The sequence below is a fragment of the Mus musculus genome, chromosome 4, assembly GCF_000001635.26.
Source record: "Mus musculus strain C57BL/6J chromosome 4, GRCm38.p6 C57BL/6J".
Taxonomy (NCBI): domain Eukaryota; kingdom Metazoa; phylum Chordata; class Mammalia; order Rodentia; family Muridae; genus Mus; species Mus musculus.
In genome coordinates, this window is record NC_000070.6 from 147,821,432 (window position 1) to 147,849,259 (window position 27,828).

Here is a 27,828-nt window from a genome sequence, read left to right on the forward strand (position 1 = left end):
AAGTTAATAAGGGCTGGAGAGATGGCTCAGCGGTTAAGAGCACCGACTGCTCTTCTGAAGGTCCTGAGTTCAAATCCCAGCAACCACGTGGTGGCTCACAACCATCCATAATGAGATCTGATGTTAAAGTCCCAGTCTCTTAGAATGCAAGATACTTGCATAATATTGCATTGCCACACTTATAGTTCTGCCAATGCATAGGAAAACACCATGCAGCAAGACTCCAAGGAATTCTGCTGCCTACTCTTTGTAAGATGTTTGTAAAAAATAAAAACAAAAATTGAAAAATGCTATCTTTTTTTTTTTTTATGAATGAGGCAATTTATTAACCCAGCATCCTTTGTTCTAATGCTTCTTGTTGGCAGCTGCCACCTGTCCAGAGATCCTGTCCAGATCTCTCTGCCCCTGAGGTGTTAGCTTGCGGCCCCCATCTTGGTCCTTTTCCACCATTTTCAGCCCCTCCAGGGCTTGGAGGACCCGGAGGGCCACACTCTTAGAGCCTCTGCTGAAGTGGCTAGGTCTGACACCGTTTCTCTGCCGTCCTCCATAGATCTCGGTTATGGAACCAACCCCCGCACCACCTCGGAGGTACAGGTGCCTTGCTGTGGAAGCAGCTCGTGTGTAGAATCCGTTCTCATCATATGGGGCAAGCTCTTTATGTTTGGCCAGCTTGACTGTGTCCACCCATTCGGGGACTTTCAGCTTCCCGGACTTTTTGAGGAAGGCTGCCAGAGCTCTGACGAACTCCTGCTGGTCTTTTACAGTAACTCCAGAAATCATGCGGCCTCCGCGCTGCCAGCCAGGGGAAAGGGAAGTGCTATCTTCTAAGTATATTAATGTGATTCTAGTGAATTCTGAGTGGTGAAGCAGCTGGAGTTCCAAATGATCCTGTCTTGTCCAGAAAAGAACCTTTACGTACAGGCCCTGGGTTACATCCAACGGAACTGTGGGCCAAAGGGACTTTATAAAAATACCCAAACAATTCAGGCCCATGAAAAAGGGTTGGTCTCCACAAACTGACAGCAAGTCCTCATTGCTAAAGACAAGACTATTCAAGCTTATGACCTACCATGTGGCTAGCTCTTTACCTCTCTGCTCCTGTCGCCACCTATCTGTCCTCTTCTTTGTCCCCTATGACATCTCTTCCACCCGCTTTCCCCTGCCTGCATCCCTCTCTGCTGAGGAATTCCACCCTCCAATTCGTGTCCCAGGGAATGGATGTCACGTTTTTCTTACAATCTCCCGGGTGTGAGACATCACCAGAACTTCTGTGGATTGTCTCTAGGCAGAGAAGTTCATCTTTAGATTGCCTCTAGGCATAGAGAATGACCTGACCTTCAAGTATCTGAGCAGGCTTGGGAAGACAAGTATTTACAAAGGTAAGGCTGGTGATGGAACATAGAAGTGACATTATCAAGATCCTGCTATCATTTAGCTCTCTGCCAATATAGCAATCAACATAAGAAAATACAGATACACTTGCATACAATGTGAAGAAGTCACCTCAACACATGTGCAGTGTTCATGCAAAGCCAGAGGACACTGACGCCCATGGTGTGGAATGACACTTTAATGTAGAGTAGTCTGGCTTCAAATGAAAAGGAATACACCTGCCCCAGGGTTCGGAATTCTGAGATTATACCAGCATCACTACCCCTTTTTATGGCTATACAGTCACGTAATGTAATCACACTTTGCATATCTAAACAACATTAATTTACGTTCTGGAAAACATCTTTTGACTCTTTGCACTTACACTAACAAAACACTAACACCCTAAGAAGTAGAGACATCCATAAAATGTATTTTATGGTGGCGCACGCTTTTAATCCCAGCACTCGGGAGGCAGAGGCAGGTGGATCTCTAAGTTCGAGGCCAGCCTGGTCTACAGAGTGAGTTTCAGGACAGCCAGAGCTGCACAGAGAAACCCTGTCTCGAAAATCAATCAAACAAACAAACCAACCTGTTCCCACCCATAATAAGGAGAAGCCTGCCTGCTCTCTCTACTCTCTATATGGATTCTTTTTCCCTCCTCTCTGCACTTTGTGTATTACTCTCATAATTTCAAAGTTCCCTTTTAATTTCTAAGTTCTACTCTACTGTCCTTCCTCCTCCTCTTAATCTTGCTCTCTCCTTCTGCTTTGGGGTTGTAATACCCTCTGGTGTAATAACACCCTACAATATAATTGTTCCTAATCTTTTGTATCTTTGCAAGGAGAATAGATCATCCTGGCAAACGTGGTGAAAAGAGGAAGCTGGGGGGCTTGGGGGACAGGTACTGGAGAGATGGCTCAGTGGTTAAGAGCAATAGACGCTCTTCCAGAGGTCCTGAGTTCAATTCCCAGCAACCACATGGTGGCTCACAACCATCTGTGATGGGATCTGATGCCCTCTTCTGGTGTGCACTCATAAATAAAAATTTTAAAATGTAAAAAAATTAAATAAATAAATAAAAATTTAAAAGAGGAAGCTAGGGCCATAGCACAATGCAATCAGGCTAGGGGGATGGATATTTCCCAAGATCAGTTGTGAGGTGAAGGTTACTAGGCTGAGTTACACAGGCAGCCTGATTTTCATAATCACATCATGGCACTATGTTATTTGGCAGCTTTAAATGCTTGTGATGCGGTTCAAGGTTCAGGAAAGGGGTTTGAGTCGTTTACTAAAATTATACACAGCCCAAAAGAAGCCTTCTCTGATGTTTTGCAAAAATTTACTTCAGCTGTAAATGGAATAGTATCAGATTTAGGAGTCAGAAAAATGCTAATTGTAAAATTTGGCTTTTGAACATGCTAATTCAGAACGCAAAACATTGATTAGACCTTCACAGGCAAGCTCAGCACCAACAGAGGGATGGATTAGAAATATGGGTGATGCTGGATCTCAAGTTTATGATGCCACACTGATAGGAAAAGTCATTTCCCAAAGTTCAGGAACCATCCAAATGCCAGCTGTTCTCAGTGTGGTACCCTGGACGCCTGACAAGGGATTGTAGGCCAGGCATTCCAAGAAAGGATTTTTTTCCCCCACAGATAATCCAAAAGGAAGGCCCCAGCCTTCTAGAGTACGAAAAAGGTGTGGCAAAGGTCAGCACTGAACTAATGAATGCAGATCAAAAAGTGATAGGCAAGGTAAAGCTCTGCCTTCAGAAACACCCTATGGGGCCCAGAATCAAATTCAGTTCAATCATATCCTGTTGGTCTCAAAGAAACTCACCCATAACAATTAAACAAGTTAATGCAATGCCTGTTGTTAAAAAACAACACTAGCCCGCATGTGCTCAAGGTCAGAGTCACTTCTGTAGATAAGTGAACAAATTCAGGAGAGATCAGAAAACAGGTATTTTCGCCAACTGCTAGAAATGATGAAAAACAAAAGCTGGAAATACAAATAGATGGCACTGCAACTGAAGGTTTGGTACACACAGGAGCAGAGGTAACTAACTTCACCAAAATCTTGGCGTCTAGATTTGCCCCTTCAGGAGGAAAATATTCTTTTGTTTGTTTGTTTTTTTGGTTTTTCAAGACAGGGTTTCTCTGTGTAGCCCTGGCTGTCCTGGCATTCACTTTGTAGACCAGGCTGGCCTTGAACTCAGAAATCCCCCTGCCTCTGCCTCCCGAGTGCTGGGATTAAAGGTGTGCGCCACCACGCCCGGCGAGGAAAATATTCTTTACAAAATTCTAAAAATAGAAAAAGGGAACATTACCCAATTCATTATATGAAGCCACAGTTACTCTGATACCCAAAGCACACAAAGACTCAAAGGGGAAAAAAAAAAAAAAAGAGTATTATAGATCAATTTCCCACATGAGCACAGATGTAAAAATGGTAAGATACTTGCAAATTCAAAGAAAAGACCAAAAGTATCACATATGATGTTCAACTTGGCTTCATCCCAGAGATGCAGAAATGGTTCAACGTGCAAAAATGAGTGGGAAAAAAAAGTGCAACCAAAATAGTGACATCACAATGCTTGAAGATATTGTTGACACATTGTTACACTTTTGTCTCTAGAATAAACAATGCTGTGTAACTGAATGTGTGTTGGCTAAAGATCACACCAAACCCCTTCTAGTCATAGACTTCCTTCCGTAGTTCTTTCAGAACCTCAACGACTACTGGGATCTGCAGTCTTTAGCAGACTGATCACACACTGCAGATTTTCCTCTTGTATAAAGATACAATGAAGAACAAAACTTTACCACACTCACTACATTTGTGGGGTTTCTCTGCAGGCTGATTTTTCTCATGATTTCTAAGGCTACTGCTATATGCAAAGGCTTTACCATATTGCTTTGCTTATTCAAAGTGTTTCTCTCCAGTGTGCGTTCTTTTGTGTATTCTGAGATAGCTGTTTTGTGAAAAGGCTGAACCACACTGATTACATTCATAGGGTTTCTCTCCAGTATGCGTTCTTTTATGTCTTCGAAGGTGACTATTATCTGCAAAGGCTTTACCACATTGATTACATACATAAGGTTTCTCTCCAGTATGTGTCCTTTTGTGTATTTGGAGACTATGTGATTGAGAAAAGACTTTATCACATTGATTACATTTGTAAGGTTTCTCTTCAGTATGAATTCGTTCATGACATTGAAGATGATAGTAACGTGCAAAGGCTTTTCCACACTGACTACATTCATAAGATTTCTCGCCAGTATGTGCTCTTTTATGTATCTTAAGATTAATGTTTTGTAAAAACGCTTTATCACATTGATTACATTCATAGGGTTTCTCTCCAGTATGTGTCCTTTTATGTATTCGGAGATTACTATGCTGTGCAAAGGCTTTATCACACTGGTTGCATTTGTAGGGCTTCTCTCCAGTATGTATTCTTCTATGTATTCGAAGTTGACTTTGATCTGCAAACGCTTTCCCACACTGATTACATTCATAGGGTTTCTCTCCGGTATGTGTTCTTTTGTGTATTATGAGATGACCATTTTGCGCAAAGGCTTTATCACATTGATTGCATTTGTAGGGTTTCTCCCCGGTATGTGCTCGTTTATGTATTCTGAGATTAATGTTTTGCAAAAAAGCTTTATCACATTGATTGCATTTGTAGGGCTTCTCTCCAGTATGTGCTCGTTTATGTATTCGAAGTTGACTTTGATCTGTAAAGGCTTTCCCACACTGATTGCATTCATAAGGTTTCTCTCCAGTATGTGTTCTTTTATGTATTATGAGATGACCATTTTGTGAAAAGGCTTTATCACATTGATTGCATTTGTAGGGTTTCTCCCCAGTATGTGTTCTTTTATGTCTTCGAAGTTGACTATGATATGTAAATGCTTTCCCACACTGATTACATTCATAAGGTTTCTCTCCAATAGCTATTCTTTTATATATTTGGAGACTACTGTGATATACAAAGTCTTCACCATACTGAATAACTTCATAGGGTTTCTCTCCAGTATGAATTCTTTCATGCCACTGAGGATAATGGTGATATGCAAAGGCTTTACCACTTTTATTACATTCATAAGGCTCCTCTCCAGTGGGACTTCTTTCATGCCTGCAGAGATAATTGGCACATGAGAAACCTTTACCACATTCATTACATAATTAAACTTTTTTATCTCTATGACTTATTTTTCACAGTGTAGTCTACTGTAAGGAGGAATCAGACTTTAAGGTTTTATCACTTCATTTATAATCATGCTACCCCCCACATTATAGGATCTTTTGAGTCTTTGGAGATACCAGTGAGTGTAAGAACATTTATTACATGGCTCCCATTTATAGCACTCCTTTTCTACATGAGGTTTTTCATACAATTGATGATAGCTGGAAGAACTCAGAGCTTTTCCACACTGATGCATTCAAAACTTCTCCCATAGTGTGAGTCATACTACATTGGTAAAGTGAACCAGGGCACACAGAAGAATTTCCTTATTGCTAGTTATTCATAGGGATTTTCTGTATTGTGAGTCTGTGGATGTATTCTCAATGAAGTCAGAAAACTAATTAAGTGTAATTTTGTCTATCACATTCAGAAAGTCCACTCAACGTGGGATCTACTACATATCTTCTAATTGTTCTGGGGGGAGAGGGGGGGGAGGGAGGGAGAGGGAGAGAGAGAGAGAGAGATAGAGATACATCGCTTTTTCAATATCACTATTCTCACAGGACTTGTATACATTGTCATATATGATAGAACTATGAAAAGAAGAATTACAAATGAAAGGTGTCCACAATGCATTCATACAGGTTGACTTTTTGTTTCTCTTGGATATGTGGTATAGGGATTGAGGTATCTCCACAGCAACCTTCTTGACTCTCATAAACCGCCCTTCTCACTAAATTATTAATGTTACTACAAGTACATGACTAACACCACCTTAACTATGGGTTATGTGCATATTAGAAGGTTTGGACACACACACAAACATATATATAATAATAATTATGTATATATGTATATATATATATATATATGTATATACACACACACACATATCACCTATTCATGTGTATACCTTCTGCAATATCTAAGTGGTATGAGACTAAACACACTGGCACTCCTACATCATAGTTCTTATGGTGCTATGATTCAAATAGTGATATTTGTTAAAGCACTTTTTCCTTCTTTGGGAAATGTCTGGAAATGTTTGAGGTGCATGGTTTGATGAGAATTTAATAATCATCCATACACTTAAAGGAGTGCTTTTTGACACTGTTGCTGTTCTTTAAAACTTCCAGGATGCTGGGCATTGATGCACACGCCTTTAATCCCAGCACTTGGGAGGCAGAGGCAGGTGGATCTCTAAGTTCGAGGCCAGCCTGGTCTACAGAGTGAGTTCCAGGACAGCCAGGACTACACAGAGAAACCCTGTCTCGAAAAAAACAAAATAGACAAAACAAAACAAAAAACAAAAAGACAAAAACAAAACAACCACAACAAAACAAATAGAACGTCCAGGACATATTACAGTTTCTTCAGAGGCACAGTCATAGCAGCTTGTACATGTAAATTACCTTCCACGTCTTCTAGAGCTTTGACAATGTTCTTCAGTAGGATGGGCTTCCCAATTGTAGCCTAAAATATAATACCAGAAAATGTAGGATCTATTATTGGGAATATGGCATAATTTAAGTTCCTGCTTCAGTGAGCCTTAGAACTATGTCTGATTTATTCATCTCACTCGTCTTCAGTCACAATTGAAATTACAGAAGAGCATCAATATAAAAGAGTTCTCCCTTTATTTTAAAAAGTGTAAGAAAATTCACTGTCTTACCTATGGCACTGAGGTTCCTGTAGGTCTCCAGCATCACATCTTTGTAGAGACTCTTCTGGGAAGGATCCAACAAAACCCATTCTTCCTGAGTGAAGTTCACATGCACATCATCATAGCTCACTGCATCCTAAAATAGTCCATCCATGTGTACAAGAGAAAGCATGATACGAATAACACTGTAAATGGATACATCCCTTATAATATATTCATATAATTCTGGTTGCTTCCCTTACTTATTTCCTAGGACAGAAGTTCTTAATGTCATCTCCAAGTGATTTTAGAAGGAAATTAAATAGTAAGGTTCATCTCTGTCATTTCTGCAACCTTTGAGTAGGATATAGCCTTGCAAGAAAAATGCCAATTAACAGACACACACACACACAGAGAGAGGGAGGGAGGGAGGGAGGGAGAGAGAGAGAGAGAGAGAGAGAGAGAGAGAGAGAGAGAGGGAGGGAGAGAGAGAGAGAGAAGACATTAGAGAAATTGTATGAACAATTACTAACTAGAAATAAAGATGGGCAAGGTGAGTGTACTAGCTCATGCCTGTAGTTCCACCACTCAGGAGGCAGAGACAGGGGTATCTCATTGAGTTATATGCAAGCCAGGTCTATGCAATGAGTTCTAGGAAAGCCAGAGGTACATATTAAAACTTTGACACACAGCCCCTGCAAAAATCAAACAAACAAACAAACAAAAAATAGAAAGAACTCAGAGGTTTCCATGAAGTTCTTAAAAAGAATTATACATTCACTCCAGTTCTGTATTCATATTACAGAAACTCAAAGTGCCCCAGTTTACCCTGGAACATTAATAACATCTTACTCTAAGAGAGTACATGTTTAAACAGTCACAACTGGACAGATGAAAATATTACCAAAGTGAATGTAGATCATAAATAAGCAACATAGGGCAGGAGAGATGGCTCATCCGTTAAGAGCTCTTGCTGGTCTTGCAAATGAGTGGGCACAATTGAAACTGCTTACATGGGGGCTCACAACCATCCATCACTCCAAGTTTAATTTTTAAAACAAACAGAACGGGTAGGAAGAAGGTCAAGCATCAGCAACTCCAGGATTCAGAAGGCTCAGGAAGTATTAGTGTCATAAATGCATGCCATCCTGAGAAATACTCAATGCCAAATTTCAAAATGTAGGGGGAGGAGCTGATACTAAAATCTGATTCTCTAATTGGTTCTTGATTTAGTCAATAAAGAATGTGGAAGCCAACTGTTGGGCGGAAAGGAAAGGTGGGGCTTCCAGGTCCCAGCAGAAGGGACACAGGGAAGCAGGCGGTCCTTTCAGCCAGGCTCTGAAACAGGAGGCATGCAACAACCATGTAAGATCTTAGGTGGCTGGAAAAGGCGGCCTCCGCCACTAGTAGATGGCTGGAACAGGCTAGCTGAAAAGGTTAGGGAGATTCTTCGCTCAGCATCTGTGTTATCCGGCAAATTCTAAATTACTAAAGCTGCCTAGTGTTTTCTTCCACAGAGCTAAAGTGGGAGGGAGAAAGAGAGAAGACGGGGCAGTTGATGGCGGCTTGACAAAGCTAGCCAGCGTAGGCTGGTGAGAGCTAAGCCTGAAGCATAGCCCTGGGCAAACGAAGAAGCATGATTCAAAATTCAAGGTGTGGGTAAAGCTCAGGGCAACAGCATATGTTTGACATGTACCAAAATCCACAAACCAGGGTCATCAGCCAATAATATAAAAACAAAAAGGCAGGCATGTTGACCCACAACTACTCCCTGTACTCTGGAATCAGAGGCAGATGGATCTCCAAGTTTGAGGCCTACCTGATCTACACCTACTTTCAGGACAGCAAGGCTACACAGAGAAACTTTGTCTTCACAAACAAACACAAAATTTAAAATAATTAAAATAAAATTAAAAAAAACATCAACATCAGGTTAGAAAAGCATCTTGGTACTGAATAGCTCTTGCTCACAGCATACCTATATATATATTTTTTTTTTCAAGACAGCCCTGGCTGTCCTGGATCTCACTCTGTAGACCAGGCTGGACTTGAACTCAGAAATCCTCCTGCCTCTGCCTCGCCTCCGAAGTGCTGGGATTAAAGGCCAGCGCCACCACGCCTGGCTGGAGGTGTCTACTAAAAAGGGGACGCCTGCTACTTTACTCCAGAATTTTGTGATAGACCAGGAATACATTCTCACTTAGAAAGCTGCAGGTTGGTCCCGCCACATGCTGACTGCTACAGTTTTCCCTCTTCTTTCATTTCCCTGCCCCCATTTCTTTGTTGTACATAAAGTAACTGGTGTATGTACACAAGCATAGTGCTCTCTCTTTCTTTTCCTTTTTTAAACGAAATGGCCAATGTTCTGTTCTGGTTGACATCAGATGGAGATGGTCTGGGGAAAATACTGGGTCTCTGAAGACACCCCCCTCTCCATAGTGCCATGCTCATTCAGTTTTTGTTTTTTTGTTTGTTTGTTTGTTTTAGACAGGGTTTCTCTGTGTAGCCCTGGCTGTCCTGGAACTCACTCTGTAGACCAGGCTGGCCTCGAACTCAGAAATTCACCAGCCTCTGCCTCCCAAGTGCTGGGATTAAAAGATCTTAGGTAGCAAGTGGTTAAGGGTCTCCCAATGTGGGTTGGGTGCTGGTACCTTAAGTCAAGTGAACTCCAAGAATATTTTGAGTGACTTGCCCAGAATATATACTTTTTACTCAATAAATGAAAATTCCTAAACAGTTTAACAACAAAAACCTAAAGAAAGAAAGAAGTAAATAAAAGATCCCTGGGATCATTATTAAGAAGTTCAGTGGGACCAGGTAGGATGCCTCCAGACCTTCCCTACACTCTCGGACCTGAGACCAAACAGCAGGGTTGCCCCTAGTGAGCAGCTTCCTCTCCCCCTGCCCACACCTTGTGTACAGATCATCCCCATCTGCCCTGATAATGGGAGAATTCAATATCACTTCACCAACAGACAAGGTCCTCCAGATAAAGACTGAACAGGGAAATTCTACAACTGACTGTTAAAAAAAAAAAAAAAAGTGAAGGGGTTTGGAGAGATGGCTCAGCGGTTAAGAACACTGACTGCTCTTCTGAAGGTCCTGAGTTCAAATCCCAGCAACCACATGGTGGCTCACAACCACCTGAAGCGTTTGAAGATAGCTACAGTGTACTTAATGAGTAAATCTTTAGGCCTGAGCAAGCAGGGACTGAGCAAGTGGAGTTGACCTGAGCAAGTGGGGCGACCAGAGCAACCGGAGCAAGCAGAGGTCCTAAAAATTCAATTCCCAACAACCATATGAAGGCTCACAACCAGCTGTACATGTACTCATATACATAAAATAAATAAATCTTTTTAAAAAAAGAAGACTGAACAAAAAAGAATAAAGACAAATTCCCCACATGAAAATAGAAGCAAAAATACTCAATAAAATACTTGTAAACTGAATCAATTAACAGATCAAAAAGATCACCTACATTGTTAGAGTAGGTCTCATCCCAAAGATGCAAAGATGGTTCAACATACGAAAATGAGTAAATATAATCCACAATATAAAAATAAACTCACACATACACACTCACACACCAAGAAAAACAACAACAAACACCAATCACAATATCATCTCATTAGATTTCAAACAGGCCTTTCACAAAATCCAGCACCAATACATGATAAAAGTCTTGGAAAAATTAGAGCTATAAGGGACATACCTAAACATCTGAATACATTTACAGCCAACATCAAATTAAATGGAGAAAAACTCAAAAGAGTTACACTAAACTCGGGAACAAGACAAAGTTGTCCAATCTCACTCTATCTATTGAATAGAGTGCTTGAAGTTCTAGCTAGAGCCATAAGGCAACTGAAAGAGATCAAGGGCATATACTTTGGAAAGGAAGAACGCAAGTATCCTAACTGGCAGATGATATGGTAGTATACATAAGTAACCCTGAAAATTCACTATCAAATTCCTACAGCTAATAAGCACTTCTAGGAAAGTGGCTGGATCAAAGATTAACATAAAAAAAACAACAACAGTAGCTCGCCTATATAAACATGACAAAGAGAGTGAGAAAGAAATCAGGCAAACAACATCCTTCACAATAGCCTTAAATAATATCAAAAATACTATAGTACACCCCCTCAAAAAAAAAAAAAAAAAAAAGAAAGACTTGTATGATAAAAACTTCAAGCCTTTGAAAAATGAAATTGAAGAATGTATCAGGAAGTGTAAAAAAAAAATCTCTCATGTTCATGGAGCAGTTGGATTAACACAGTAAAAACAGCATCCTACAAAAAACCAATCTACAGATCCAAATTAGTCCCTATCAAAATTACAACAGAATTGTTTACAGACCTGGAAAGAAGAATTCCAACACTTCATATGGAATAACAAAACCCACGATTGCTAAAATAATCCTGAACCAAAGAACTACATGGTATTGGCATAAAGTCAGACAATGTTGATCATCAATGGAATCAAATGGAAAACCCAGACACAACCCCACCCATGTCAGGACACCCGATTTTTGATTACAGAATTCACAAATACACAATAGAACAAAGACAGTACCTTCAAAGAATGGTGCTGGTTATACTGTATCTCTACATAAAGAAGAATGCAAATAAATTCATATTCATCACCCTGAAAAAAATCTCAAGACCAAGTGGGATGGAAGACCCCAAAATAAACCAGACATACTGAAACTGTGAGAAGAGAATGTGAAGAACAGCGCTGAAGGCGCTGGCACAGGAGACAACCTTCTGAACAGAATACCAATGGCTCAGGCTCTATCTAAGACCAACAATTAATATATGGGACCTCATGAATCTGAAAAGCTTCTCTAAGGCAAAAAGCACTGTTATTAGACGCGTTCTCATGACCGGCCAGGAAGAACACCACAGACCAAAATCTTCTGCGGCAAAGCTTTATTGCTTACATCTCTTATGGGGCCAGAGTGTAAGAAGCAAGAGAGCGAAGCAAGAGAGAGAAAACGAAACCCCAAACCCTCTTTTAAGAGAACAACAATTGCCTAGGGCGCATCACTCCCTGATTGGCTGCAGCCCATGGCCGAGCTGACGTTCACGGGAAAAACAGAGTACAAGTAGTCGTAAATACCCTTGGCACTTGCGCAGATTATTTGTTTACCACTTAGAACACAGGATGTCAACGCCATCTTGTGACGGCGAATGTGGGGGCGGCTCCCAACATCTCCCCCTTTCCTTTTAATAAGAGCAAATAGGCCACCCATATTAATGAGAGTGGAGATAGAGGTCAAATCCCCAGTGTGTAGGTAAAGGAGCCATGTACAGGATTAGCTCTTAGGCTCACAGGCTTTTACCCAGAGCAACCCTGACCTGCTCCCGTGTCGTTTTGCCTGGGGGAAGGGAACTAGGACACTGAACCTTCATGAAAGATGACATGTCTCCCTAGAATAGGCTCATATATGCCGCAGAGCCTTTCCATTGCAGTGCTTAGCCTTGCAACTCTCTCGGGCTGCTGAAGCACACTCACTCTATCCCGTGCAATGAGTCTAGCCTCATGAGATATAAGAGCTGAGTGGCCAGCGACCTATTGCCTAAGCATAGATAACCATATAACAGGGGGAGCTCCATGTTCTAGTCCTGCAAGCGCCTGGGCAATAACCACCTTGTCTCTCTTAGTTTGGGCCTTAAGCTTACAGACCAATCAAAGAAGCAACACTAATCCACAGCAAAGTGTATCTCCAAATAATATTAATCCCACCCATTTTTTAAAGAAAGAAAATGCTGAGGAGATCCAATTGGATAATCCTTTGGTCAGCGACAGGTCCAAGCGCGTGGAGTTGACCTGAAGTCTCAATTCCCGAAGGATCTGTTCAAATTCAGCCGTCCAATTCTGTAACATATACTGAAAAAGACTTTTTGACAATTTAGCTGCCCTAGTAAATTTAACATACTGAATGGAAATAACACACAATCCCGGAAACTTTTGTTCACATCCCAGCTGAGTTATTTGTCATAATACATCTAGTTGTATCTGGACAAGATCTATGAGTTGATTAACCAGCATGAGACCTCTCTGTATCTTGACATTAGCTGAGGCCTGTTCATCTATGACTGTAGTCACTGAGGCTGACAAAGTGTTAATGGTGTCAGTTGTCTGGACCTGTCCAGACAGAGCCAAGGCTGTCTGAATTAAGGCCAAACCCAGTTCCCAGTTAGTGGTAAAAAAGCAGGAGAATACTTGAGCATTATACATCACCGTCATTGGGAGTGGAAATGTCGACATTATCCCCCAACGCTGCTCTCTCTTTATTATTGACGCCCTGGACATCACCAAGACGAGGGACATCAGTATTCCCTTGGTCAGTCTGGATTTTTCGGGTGAGTCTTTCTGGTACCCAAAATGGGTTGTCTTCATTCTGTGGGAAAACACAGATAGCTCCCCTGGATCTTATCAAGATAGGATCCGGGCCATACCATTTATTATCAAGGACATTTTTCCATTTAACCATCTCATTGGGCCTATCTGGCTCTGAACAATGACGTTCAGCCGCAGTATGGCCATGAGCATCAATATTTAAAAAATTGAGTGTAAAGAGTGCCAAAGACACAGACACTCTCGGTGCTCGGGGTAAAATCTCTTCAATTCCCCTCTTCTGTTTTATAAGATAGGCTTTGAGGGTGCGATGCGCACGCTCAACAATACCCTGTCCTTGAGGGTTGTATGGAAGTCCAGTCAGGTGGGTTACGTCCATCTGACGGCAGAACTGCTGAAATTTTTGAGAGGTGTAAGCTGGTCCATTATCAGTCTTAAGGAGTCTGGGTTTCCCCCAAGCACTCCATGCCTCAAGACAATGTTGAATCACATGTGAGGCTTTTTCTCCAGTTAACGGAGAAGCAAACATGATGCCAGAACATGTGTCAATGGACACATGGAGATATTGAAGTTTTCCAAAGGAAGAAACATGTGTAACATCCATTTGCCAGACCTGTAGAGGTCGAATGCCACGTGGGTTAATTCCCACATGAGGAACTGGCAAGAACTCACAGCAGCTTTGACATTGAGTAACAATGTCACGGGCTTCTTTTCTTGTCAAGGAGAAACGACTGCGTAATGTTTCAGCCGTCACATGAAAATTATTATGAAAATTTCTTGCAGCCTCTACCGGGGATGATAGGGCAGCAGCCACCACTTTAGTGGCCTTATCTGCCAAATCGTTTCCCAGAGCCATGGGGCCAGGTAGGCCTGAATGGGCTCTAACATGAGTAATATAAACAGGAGATCTTCTAGATAACAAAACTAATTGTATCTGCTGAAAAATATTGGCAACTCTACTGGAAGGCTTAATCACTCCAGCCACTTCTAAAAGATTTACTGCATTTACCACATAACAGGAATCTGACACAATATTAAGGGGTTCTAAAAAGGTTTTTAAAACTTCTAAGACCACTAAACATTCTACCACTTGAGGTGAATTTTCATTATATTGTTTGGATACCACTTTACCATTAGCCACATAGGCACCTATGCCAGTTTTTGATCCATCAGTATATACCACAATCCCATTTTTAAGTGGGTTTCTTACTGTTATTTGTGGAAACACAACAGATTGATTTTGGGCAAACTGTAAGATTGGATGCTTTGGATAATGGTTATCTATTTTTCCTGAAAAGGAGGTAACTAAAACTGCCCAATCATTAGATGCGGCTGCCAAGGTTTGAACCTGTGCAGCGGTATAAGGTACAATTAAAAGATATGGACTTTGCCCAAAGTGGGTGATTGCTGCTTTTAGGCCTTTAAGGGCAAGCTGTGCAATTGCATCAGGATACCAATCTATTATTTTAGCTGGGGATACGTTTGGATGGATCCACAACAATGGCCCATTCTGCCACAAAACTGCAGTTGGCAATTGTGCTGTCTTAAAGACACACAAACTGAAAGGCTGCGAATCCTCAATACGTTGTAATTGTGCATTCTGTAAGGCCTTTTCCACTTTTTGTAAGGCCTGGTTAGCAGCTAGAGTGAGAGTCCTAGGGGAGGAGATATGAGGATCTCCTTCTAAAATACTAAACAAAGGCCTTAACTCAGCGGAAGGAATCTTTAAAAAAGGTCTGAGCCAATTAATATCTCCCAACAGCTTTTGAAAATCATTTAAGGTATGGAGGTGATCTCTTCTTATCTCTACCTTTTGGGGCACAATCTTATCTGGGGACACCACAGAGCCCAAGAATTGTCCTGTATCAGAAATTTGGACTTTTTCTGTGGCTATCTGTAGACCCCACTGACTTAAAGTTTTAAGTAGAAAAGGATATGCCTTTTGTAGCATGGTAAGGTCTTTATGGCACAGGAGGATGTCATCCATGTAAAGGAGCAAAATTAAAGAGGGGAATTGTTCCCTCACTGGCAAAAGAGCTTCTTGTACATAAAGTTGACACATAGTAGGACTATTGGACATTCCCTGTGGTAAGACCTTCCATTGATACCTCTTATCAGGTTCCATGTGATTAATAGAGGGGATGGTAAAGGCAAATCTGGGCCTATCCCTTGGACACAAAGGTATAGAGAAGAAACAATCTTTAATATCTATAATAATTAAATTCCAGCCACGTGGTAAGGCGGAAAGTACAGGGAGACCCCTCTGTACTGGGCCAAATAAGTTCATTTGCTCATTAATGGCTCTGAGGTCATGGAGCAGTCTCCACTTTCCTGACTTTTTCTTAATTACAAAAATTGGAGTATTCCAAGGTGAGGTAGAGGGTTCAATATGGCCTAGTTTTAATTGTTCCTCTACCAGTTGAATCACAGCTTCTAGTTTTTCAGAGGATAGGTGCCATTGAGGAACCCACACTGGGTCCCCTGTTTTCCATGGTATGGGTCGTGCTGCCCCAATGGCCGCTAAGGAAAACCCAGACCCTGTCTGTCTTGGTTTCCATTAGGTGAGATGGGCTCTATCCTTCCCTGTTCTTGATGTCCTAACCCTTTTCCTTCTTTATAACCCATCTTTGCCATGATATTTTTTGCTTTAGCTGAATACCCTCCCGATGGGGCGTTTTCATTGGACAAAATAAGGCCCAAATGCTGCATAATATCCCTTCCCCAGAGGTTAACCGGGAGTGGGAGCACATAAGGTATGAATTTCCCTTGCTGCCCTTCAGAGGATTCCCACGTCAAGGCAACGGAGCTTATAGTGGGACATGATTGATAACCTAGGCCCTGTAATGAATGAGATGACTCTGTGGTGGGCCATGCTTTGGGCCACCAATGTGTAGAAATTATACTTTTATCTGCTCCGGTATCAAGGATGCCTTCAAACTCTTTTCCATTAATCTTAAGGCGGAGCTTAGGTCTATCATTTAAAGATACAACCAAATAGGCAGAATCATTTCCTGAGGAGCCCATTTTCTTTATCTCAGGTCCTGCAGATTTCTCCCTGGTATTATCAGGGAGGAGCAGCAGCTGAGCTATCCTATCTCCTTTACTAATAGAAAAAACGCCTTTAGGGCTTGAGCACAGGACCTGTATTTCAGGGGAATGTTGACAATCCATAACTCCAGGGTGGACTATTAAGCCCTGCAAGGTGAGTGAACCCCGGCCGAGAATAAGGCCCATGGTTCCCGGGGGCAAGGATGGTATAGGCTCCACCGGCACCGGCTGAATACTCATTTGAGGCATTAATAGGAAGTCGGAGGCGGCACGCAGGTCCACCCTTGTGGGTCTTCCTGGGTCGCCTCTCTGACTGCTTCCTGGGTCCTGACAAACCGGTTCCCATATCTTTGAGGGCCCTGGGACCGAGGGCCCGATGACCCGTTTTTTGGCACATCAGTTGATTGACTACCAGGTGGGGGAAGGACTCTGCCCCTTATATCCCTCACAGAGCGACACTGGTCAGCTCTATGATAACCCTTGCCACACTTAGAGCAAAGAGTGAGAGTCCCTCCCTGTTTATCTGGAGCTCTGCAATCTTTCTTAAAATGCCCAGGCTTTCCGCAATTAAAACATGTCCTCTGATTATTTCTGCCCATGGAGCGGTTCTGAGATTGAAGGATGGCAGCCGCTAAACCTGCATTGCTGAGAGGTCCCCCAAGCTCTCGACAGACCCTGAGCCAGTCTTGTAAGCCTTTGTTCTTTCTTGGGGCTATGGCCGCTCGGCACTCCTTTGTGGCTTGCTCGTAGATTAGCTGTTCTATGAGAGGCGCAGCTTGCTCTGACTCTCCAAAAATACGCTCTGCTGCCTCTGTCATTCTGGCCACAAAATCTGAGAAAGATTCCTGAGGTCCCTGGATTATTTTTGTTAACTGACCAGTGGTTTCACCTGCTCGAGAGAGCGCCTTCCAGGCCCTAATAGCCGTGGAAGAAATCTGGGCATAAGCTCCCCAATGGTAGTTTGTCTGATCAGCAGAATAAGCTCCCTGACCCGTTAACAAGTCAAAAGTCCAATCTCTCTGCTCTGGAGTCAAAGCAGCTGCGTTTGCTCGGGCCTGCGCCTGTGCAGCTTCGTGCCAAAGCGCTCTCCATTCCATATATTTGCCCATACTAGGGAGAGCGGCTTTTACAACCGTCTGCCAATCAGCAGGAGTTAATGCCATGCCAGCGAGCCTGTCTAACTGCACCAAGGTAAAATTAGCATTGGTTCCGTATTTACGAACCGACTCGGCAATTTCCTTAATCTGTACGTATTCTACCGGAGCGTGGACACGCCCACCCTCGGCTCCTTCAAAGACCGGAAATGCCTGTTGTATTTTCTTTTGTTCCTCTCGGGGAATGAATGAGTCTGCGCACTGCCTCTCTGCGCACTGCCTCTCTGCGCATCTCTCTGCGCACTGCCTTTCTGCGCATCTCTCTGCGCACTGCCTTTCTGCGCATCTCTCTGCGCACTGCCTCTCTGCGCATTGCTGACGCACTACGCAGGGCGGGGACTCCGCATAGGGCGGACCTTGAAACCGACTGCCGGGAGGTTGGACAGTACGCTGACTTTCGCCAGCCGCTTTTGGCTTTTTTCTTGACCAATTAGCTGGCTGGTAATGGGCTGCTTCTTCCTCCCAGTCTGTTTCCTCAGAGGAGGATTCTTCACTTGCTTCAGAGCTACTAAGAGCTGGCTTCCTGAGCTCATCTAGTGACGAGTATCTCCTAGAGACCTCCGCTAATCGATCTTTTTTCTTCTCCCTTTTTCCTCTTTTTCTTCTAATCTCTCTCCAGGTATTCCTACCTAACCTTAACTTTTCCTCGGGTTCAAGACCCTTGGAAAGGCCTGTATACTTATTTTGTGTATCATATTTCCTCTTTTTTCCTACTCTCTCTCCCCGCTTTACTTCTGATAGCTTGTCCTGAATTTCCTCTAGAATTTTCAGCCCTATCTTAATCACTTGATAGCATGTGAAAAAGAACAAAAGGGCTCCTAACACCAGAAAAAATTCAAGGCCAAACATACTCACTGGTACTCTCGTTCCCCAGCTGAAAAGTTCTGAATTCATACAGTTGAATCCTTCTTAACAGTCTGCTTTACGGGAACCTTTATCACCGTCGTTCCCCAGCTGATGAGTTCTGAATTCGGCAGTTGAATCCTTCTCAACAGTCTGTGTTACGGGAACCTTTATAAACGTGATCCGCAGTTCTGGTTCCGGAATGAGGGATCTTCCCTGCGCCAGTCCGGAGTTTTTTCTCGTCCCGGGTTTCAGCACCAATTGTTATTAGACGCGTTCTCACGACCGGCCAGGAAGAACACAACAACCAGAATCTTCTGCAGCAAAGCTTTATTGCTTACATCTTTATCGGGCCAGAGTGTAAGAAGCAAGAGAGCGAAGCAAGAGAGAGAAAACGAAACCCCAAACCCTCTTTTAAGAGAACAACAATTGCCTAGGGCGCATCACTCCCTGATTGGCTGCAGCCCATGGCCGAGCTGACGTTCACGGGAAAAACAGAGTACAAGTAGTCGTAAATACCCTTGGCACTTGCGCAGATTATTTGTTTACCACTTAGAACACAGGATGTCAACGCCATCTTGTGACGGCGAATGTGGGGGCGGCTCCCAACAAAGCACAGTGAACTGGACAAAGAGACAAGGCAGCCTAAGGAATGGGAAACGATGTTTACCAACTGTGTATATTACACAGACAGAGACTTACTATACAAAATATATAACGAACTCAAGAAACTTGATGGTCAAAGAACAAACAATTCTATTTAAAACTGGGGTACAGAGCTAAGCAGAATTCCGAAAAGAGGAAGCTCACATGGCCTAGAAACACTTTAAGAAATGTTGAAAAATGGCCGGGCGGTGGAGGCGCATGCCTTTAATCCCAGCACTGGGGAGGCAGAGGCAGGCGGATTTCTGGGTTCGAGGCCAGCCTGGTCTACAGAGTGAGTTCCAGGACAGCCAGGGCTACACAGAGAAACTCTGTCTCGAGAAAACAAAAACAAACAAACAAACAAACAAAAAGGAAATGTTGAACATCACTAGCTATCACAGAAATGCAAATGGAACTACTTTGAGGTTTTTTTTTAAATACATGTCAAAATAGCTAATGACAATAATAAAAGTGACAGCTCATGCCGGCCAGGATGTGGAGCAAGGGGACCACTCTTACATTGTTTGTGGGAGGGCAAACTAATACAGACACTATGGAAATCAATATTGTGTTTCCTCAGAAAACTGAAAATTCCTTCAAGACTCAGCTTGGGCATATTCCCAAAAATGCTCCATTCTACCAGAAGGACACCTGCTCAAGATGTTCATAGTGGCTTTAACCACACTGGACAGAAACTCGAAATGAGCTAGATTTCTCTCAAATGAAGAATGGATAAAGAAAATGTGGTACATTTACACAACGGAGTACTACTCAGCTGTTTAAAAAATGACATTAAGACATTTACAAGAAATAGATGTAACTAGAAAAAAATCAGGATTAAGTGGGTTAACTAAAACCCAGAAGTATGAATATGGCATACATTCACTTATAAATTGATAGTAGCTATTAGGTTAATGATAAGTCAGCTACAGTCCACAGACCTAGAGAAGACAGGGAAAGAGGAGAGCTATAGAGGGAAATGTGGATCTCTCTGGAAAGGAAAAATAGAAAAGATTCTGAGGGTGAACTGGGGGTGAATGGGCACAGAAGTAGGAGGGATCAGTTGAGAGGTGAAGAAAGTTCCGTGCAGGGAGGAACAGCTGGAAGTAGGGGAGTACTGGGGAGTTGAGCTAGATACCTATAGCACTGGTAACTTCCTAGAGTCTATGAAGGTCACCTTAGTGAAACTCCTAGTAATGTAAAATGCAGACTCTAAACTGGCCATCCTTTGTAGAAAGTCTGGGCTTCAGTGGTGGCTTACATTTGGTTGAGATGTTGTCAAGGAGATCCCAGGGAGATTCCTCAACAACCCAGGCTGATGCTGGGCCAAGGAGATCCCAGGGAGATTCCTCAACAACCCAGGCTGATGCTGGGCCAAGGAGATCCCAGGGAGATTCCTCAACAACCCAGGCTGATGCTGGGCCAAGGAGATCCCAGGGAGATTCCTCAACAACCCAGGCTGATGCTGGGCCAAGGAGATCCCAGGGAGATTCCTCAACAACCCAGGCTGATGCTGGGCCAAGGAGATCCCAGGGAGATTCCTCAACAACCCAGGCTGATGCTGGGCCAGAAGGTTGTTCTCTGAAAATGGGAGCAAGACCACATTGCGGAGGAAAACTTCTACACAGCTCGCTGAATGTAGAGTTGTCAACCAGGTGCAGGCTTGGGTATTCACTACTATATTCTGGTCTCTTTGGGGTGCCAGTCTTTAGAAATGTAAAGTCTTTTAACCATTGCTATTGTCTTCATTTCATTTGCACAATGTCCCCCCAAGTAACCAGCATGTCCTCAATGAATGAGCATTTAGATTATTTTAAAATTTAGGATACCATGAATATTATTACAATGAGAATAAGAATTCTGATACTTCTTAAAACTAAGAAGTAGACTGCAGGCACACACAAGCTTGGATAGCATGAGACTGTATGGAGAACATGGTTTACTGTGTTGTTTGTGGTAATGAGGCTCCGTGGGTGAGGCTGTGTCCAAACGGATCAGAATACATAAACTAAACATGTTCTATTTTACATCAACTATAAAAATGCAATAAGGTTTTAATTAAGTGTAGCTGGTATCTGTGGTAAATCACAACCTACTGCTACCAAGTTTATTTTGTATGCTACTACACAATTCTCTTTTATCTTGTCAATTAAATCATACTTGGTAGGCCAGGGTCCTTGCAATGATAACAATGTATTCTGTGTCACTAAACTCACACTAAAGTCCTCTTTCTATGCCTTTGAACCTTATTTCACATCTATTTCAGTTTCCCTCCTTCCAGGGGATCCACATTCAGGGAGGGTCCAAGGCCAAAGGCCTCTGCCCAGGTCACCACATGGACCAACAGAACCACAGTCTGACCCACAGACGGCCTCAGTCCCAGCAGATCAGACTCTGATAGCTCAGTAGAACTACTCCTTCTGGCCTGGGGACAGTAGGCTCCACATTCACCACGACATGGCTTGTGGTCCCCCTCACGGCTCTCTACAGCTGCATGAGAGGAGAATCCTGGAAAGAATATTCACTACCTCCCCCTGGTGCTCCTGACTGCCAGGCCTGCCCAGAGTCCCTCATTAGCTTGGACAACCCTGCTGGGCCTTAGGACAGCAGCAGCTCCTCTACTGGAGGAATCAGACATCAAAGGACTTAGACAAACAAGGCATTCCCACTCTGCCCCTCCACCCTAGGGTCAGACAGAGCCCTGGTCTGGGAAATCTGCATTTTAGTACAATTTTCCAGTCTCCCAGAGCACTTCCTGCTCCTCTTTCAAAGCACAGGGTCATTAGTGTGCACGATCCACCGCGCACACAACGCCCACTGTAGCCAACTCTACCTCATAACTGGGGAGTCACAGGCAACCTTTAGTGAAAGTCAAGCAGTAACAATTAAAGCAGAGGTGGCCATGAGTTTGACTGTAAGGAGTGATGGATTAATGGAGGTGAATGACAAAAAGAAATAAAAAGGAAAGGACAAGGCTGCTCCTAGGTGTGGGGCAGCAGAACATTCATTATAGATAAAACGGGAGAGCACAGGCACACAGGGACATCTGGGAGAGCACAGAATGAACTTGAACTTGACTATGAGTTATGTGAAGAGAGGTAGCAGGGAGAGCCACACCAAGAGGCCAGGAGGATAAATGGTAAATAAACATGACCAGGGAGTCAAAACAGTTAGTTGGATTACAGGAAGAAAGACAGCTGGGAGAAGGGCCAGCAAACCCGTGGGCTAGAGGTCAGGATCGCCCAGCAACACCCAGTAATAGGTAAGGACTGAGAGATGCTGGGAGAACCTGGAAGGAAGGTCTGCTTTGACTTATTAATTAGGCATCTCAGTCAGTTGTCCCAGGGTTTGAGAATTAACAGTAGGGAGGAATGAGAAGGTCCGCATGATTTAAGTTTAGTCTCAAAAGTTACTTTAAAATGTTGAAACGGGCCTTATGGTCCCATATTCTTCAGGGACTAGACATGTGAATTAGAGCACACCCACAACATCTCACACCTTCCTCTCAGGTTGTACATTTTCAGACAGGAAACATTACATTCCTATTAGGTCGAGCTACATCAGTTTCTCCAGTCTTTTTTTTTTTTTTTTTAATTAGGTATTTTCCTCGTTTACACTCTCCAGTCTTTTTTGGTTAAACAGAAATTTCGTTTCTAGAAATAACTTCAGTGCCTCGCCCAGAATCTTGACTGCCTTGGCCTGTGAAAATGGCCAGTTTGGACTTGTAGTGATCATCTAAAATGGATTACCTGGCTACTTGTTGCTAATGCCAACTACTATCAAAGCAGGAAAGCTCTCTCTCACCTTCCTTCCCCCCAGTCCATTTGTGTGCTCTGAATACACCAGCTTCAATGTTCCTCACTAAACTCAATTCTTACACTGGTCTCTTGTTGTTTTTAATCTCCCACAATGTCCAGGGAGAAGGGAGGACCCTCACTCAGTGGTGTTTTCCCTTCTCATTGACCAGTCAGGGCCCAGCCTGAAAGGAGTTGCAGGAATTTCTTCCATGCCCTGGGGAGTACAGCCAGGAGTAGAGGTTCAAAGAAAGTCTTAGTAACACAGCATGAGCAAGGCTGAGCTACATGAGGCCTTGCTATAGAGAAATATGAAAGCCCTTGAGAGAAAGAAATGTAATTCATATTGAATGGGAAACACTGGAGAATAGAAACCAGTACCAGATCAGAGCAGTGATGCATAAAGAAAATGAAATTTAAACATTAATAGTAACAATTAACTTTCAAAAGACATAAATATAATTGAAGAACAGATAGGGCCAGGCGGTGGTGGTGGACACCCTAAATCCCAGCACTTGAGAAGCAGAGGCAGGCAGATTTCTGAGTTCGAAGCCTGCCTGGTCTACAGAGTAAGTTCTAGGACAGCCAGAGCTACACAGAGAAACCCTGTCTTGAAAAACAAAAACAAAGATGAAAACCAGATAGGTATACTGACTTTGAAAAAGATCAGACTCTTCCCTCGTAGAGGGAATGGCATTAATAAAATACTGTTTGACCTTGCCCTTTCATGCAATGTGAGCTGCTGAGATCTGTACTGGCTACAGCCAACAGCCCCTGTCTGCAATCTCTGAGCTAACACTGTCAATGAGGACTGCACAATCTGCACAGGACAGACCACTGACTGGAAATATAATAGCTAGCTCAAGCTAACCTTCACAAATTATACACCCACCAATCTGGTCTGATTTCATTCAAATACATGAATTGATGCATACTGGGAAATTACAAAATCACTCACTTGCCTGAATCAGGTTCTTCTTCATAACAGTGACTCCCTACAGCTGACTCCCTTAAATATTAGTCTGTGATCTACACACTGCCTAGCCTGCTTCACCCTGCAGTATACACGTTATACTCTTCTCCTGTTCTGGTCTGAAAGTGGAAGCCATGCTGCACCTGCAAATACTTCTCCTGTTGCTGCAATGGACAATTATTTACATAACTCAAAAGGGTAATTTTAAAACTCTGTTGCGGGACAGCCTTTTAATTAAAGAATTTGGGAAGTTTAATCAAGAGAAAAGCAAGGTCATTGCCCTGGGGAGCAACAGACTGAGATTTCAAGGAGATCTGAGTCAACACAGCTTCTCTCAGAAACATTTGTGGAAAAGGCTGAAGAAGCAGGTGTCCTCGAATGAATATACCTTCCCAAGGAGAAATCACTCCACACAACAATAAACATTAATTAAGAAAAGTCTCTTTATGAACACCACACATTCGGCTCTGGGAGTCCTCAAAGAGGAGTCAGCCTAGAAGGGATTTTACATTCCACATATGGTATATCCCTTAAGTCTTTTAGATTCAGATCCCAGGTTATGCCATCAACTATTTAAACATGGACTGCAGACTGCAAGTGTAAACACAGGCAGATGGGAGATACATAGCAAAGATTTTCACAGAACTAAATACACCAGCATGCTAATACAGCAGTCCTTTAGTTACAAGGTCCTAAGTGGAAAGTCCCAGCAGATGAGGTAGGAAAAGTGTAGGCAGAAAAGATAAAACGCTGCAGTGGAGAGGTCTGGTGTATTTAACAAATTCTAAATCATTCAATTTTACCAAGGAAGACTCAGAAGCCAGATGCTGGGTGGAAGCCTGGTAGCTCAGAGAGGCAGAGAAAGCACCTGATCACCTTTCTCTTCATGTGAAATCCCAGAAGGAATCTCTTTCTGCCACACCTTCTCAAATGACATCCTCCAAACTGAATGTACCTAAATGCTGCTTCCTGTGCATCTCTCTGTCTTTGCTCCCAATTCCCTCTTACTCTCTGTGACTTTTACTTAATAATCCTAGGTTCCCTTCCTGTCAGCTGGTTGCTTCTGGCACTTCTTGACCCATGGTTTACTTAATCTTGTTACACTCAGGTTTCACGGTATGATCAGATATCCTACAATAAAGGTCTTGCACAAGCTGTATCTCCTGGAGTAAGCTTCTTAAGAAGAATAGCATCTTGTATACTACTTACAGGGGAAACACGGAAAGAAATGGGAGACTTCTATGAAGTCAGCAGAAACTATCATACAATGGGACAAACTCAGGAGGAGTCTATCAAATTCATGCTGGTCATAGGGAACACAGGATACATCAGGAACATTACTGAACAAGCCAACAGTGGACTTGGGACTAACAACCACAGCCCCACGTGGTGGCAAGAGTTGGGTTCTCAGGATCTGACACAACCTCTCCCCACAGGTCCTGGCTGCAGACCATTACCAGCTTTCCCAAGCATATATCCTTGCTTTAGAGAAGGAGCTCTGTATAAATGATTTTATTCACCTGAGGTAACTGTCTTCTCTGAGGCTTACTGACTCAGCCTATTTACCTAGCCTAGTCCTGAAGGTTTCTAGTCTCTGGACAATCCCAGCTTCAGAGATTTACTGCTGAATAAGCTCGCCTTTCCTAGATTTTCCTGAACTCTTGCTGGCTGGTCAACTCAGCTGTTCTGACTCAAAACTCCTCTCCACACTGACTAATTCAAAATCTTTCTCTCTCTCTCTCTCTCTCTCTCTCTCTCTCTCTCTCTCTCCCCACCCCCCCCCATCACATGGAAAGCCTTACTTGAAAAAAAAAAAAAAAAACAGCCCTCAACACTACAGAGTTGTTCCTTTGCAAGAAATTGACAACAGTGTAGTCTTGCTCATGTTGCAATCTCTCTCTCTCTCTCTCTCTCTCTCTCTCTCTCTCTCTCTCTCTCTCTCTCTCTCTCTCTCTCTTGCTCTCTTCTCACTTTCTCTTTTTCTCCTATTCTCTCTGTCCCCTGCCTGCTTTCTCTTTCTCTGCCTCCCTCTCTCACCATGGTAACTTCCTTGACCTCGGTCCTTGGGGCCAGTGAACAAGAGCGGCTTCCCAATAAACTGACATTTAATATAATCCAAGCTGGCTTGAACTGGCTCATTTGAGCAGCAGAGAACAAATAACTTATCAATGGGAATGGCCTAGCAGCTGGTTGTAAATCTGGTTTGTCTCCTTTGTTCTGCTCTTCAGCCATATTTCTGGACAATCCTAGTGAACAAAAATGTGTATCCTAGCATCCTATCTAACAGACATGGTTAGCATAGTACCCATCTGTAGGGTGTTTTAGATGGCATCCTCACTTATCTAAATTCTATGTGGTGTGACTTACCCTCTCCTAAGCACTGCAATTCCTTTACATCATAAATCCTATTCTTCTACATCACAGATTAACATTGTAGTGTTACCCAACACGTGAGACACCTTTTACAACCGCCACAAAATGAACTCCAAATGGACCTTACAACTAAACGTTAAATGCTAAAGGAAAAAAGTTGTAGAAGATACTGTGAGAAACCAGGTCTCTTCGAGTTTGGCATCTTGCCAAGGATGATCCTGCACACAAGTCCTTACTCCAAATGCTTGGCGCAGAAGCAGTCCGGATAGTGACGTTATTCAGAGCCCACTACCGGGTCCAGGGAATGACTAGAACTAAAACAGACCCCACAGGTGGCCACATCTGGCCTCCGCTTACCACCCAGTCCCGAGGAGAACCCACCACACCAGCTCCCCAGGTTCATCCGCCTGCTCCTCCCCGATATGGGCAGTGACCCTGTACTCACCATGTCGAGACTTAGGACCTTGCCTGAGCGTCCCTCAGACCACCCACTACTAACTTCCCCTTCTTCCTCCTGAAATCAAGGTGGAGAGCTTGCATCTGTAATTCTCAAAATTAACCTGGAAGCCTCCTCTGCCCCGGAACTACGTAAGTTCCTGGAATGCTGGGAATTGTAGTTCTTTGGAAATAACAAAGGCTCATGGGAAAGTACGGTGGTCTAGTTGAATATCTAAAAAGAAACCGCTGTAACACGTGACTGAGGCCGTTCGCGCTGGCAAATTCCGGGGGAATTTTACTGACCCAGGTCTGTCTCTTGGTCAGTATTTAATATTTAATAAATGCCTGCTTTAAATTTGGTTCAAAATTGTTGAGTTGGTCTATTTCCAGCAAAAATCAGGATTAGCGTACAGAGGTTCATAGGACGATAACTCTACCCCACAGTCTCTCTTCAATACGTACACTGGAGAGTGAGCTGAGCTGCCGAGGGCACTGAGTGCCCTAGCTCCAGATTTTTACATCTGGCAACCAAAGTAGAATCCTCACAGAAACAAGCAGTCTCTAGTAGAAGCTAAGATAAGCAGTTAGCCAGAGGGGGTTCCAGCACAAACAGGTTGAGATAAGTTAGCAAGGATATCCTGACCTTGGGTTCCTAGAAGTGGAGTTGAGTAATTTTCCTAGAATTCTTGATCAAGGAAATCAAATTCTAGTTAAACCTGAAATGGCCTCAGCGACAATACATGATGGAGGAGTGATGGGGTCTCTGTCCAGCATCAAGAACGAGAAATGAAGGCAGACATGGTTTAGCATAGGTAGAGGGATCGCTTGACCTTGAGGCCAACTTGATCTATAGAGAGAATTCTAGAACAGCCAGGACTGCAGAAAGGAACCTTGTAGTGCCAGCCTGTGGAAGAGTCAAGGCTTGGCCAAAGTGTGAATGACTTTACTGGCTTCCTGTGAAATCATGGTAGTCGCATGGAAGGTTGTAC

General features: G+C 43.1%; 1 protein-coding gene and 1 pseudogene across 4 annotated transcripts; both read right to left on the reverse strand.

The window, feature by feature from the left end:
- Positions 1–345: 345 nt before the first annotated feature.
- On the reverse strand, positions 346–771 carry Rps19-ps3 (ribosomal protein S19, pseudogene 3; annotated as a pseudogene). Its single transcript, NR_033639.1, has one exon. The product of NR_033639.1 is annotated as a ribosomal protein S19, pseudogene 3 (transcript).
- A 783-nt stretch (positions 772–1,554) lies between these two features.
- Positions 1,555–27,695, reverse strand: Zfp933 (zinc finger protein 933). Of its 3 annotated transcripts, none has more exons than NM_198619.3 (4): positions 26,847–26,987; positions 7,239–7,365; positions 6,979–7,039; positions 1,555–5,515 (listed from the first exon to the last, which is right to left on the reverse strand). In NM_198619.3, exons 1-4 carry the CDS (start codon positions 26,847–26,849, stop codon positions 4,300–4,302), a joined length of 1,407 nt encoding a protein of 468 aa, NP_941021.1. In that variant the 5' UTR covers positions 26,850–26,987; the 3' UTR covers positions 1,555–4,299. The 3 variants fall into 3 exon arrangements, with proteins under 3 accessions (NP_941021.1, NP_001342659.1, XP_030109435.1); NM_001355730.1 differs by having other exon boundaries at positions 7,239–7,580; XM_030253575.1 differs by lacking the exon at positions 26,847–26,987 and adding an exon at positions 27,483–27,695 and having other exon boundaries at positions 1,556–5,515.
- Between the last annotated feature and the right edge of the window lie 133 nt (positions 27,696–27,828).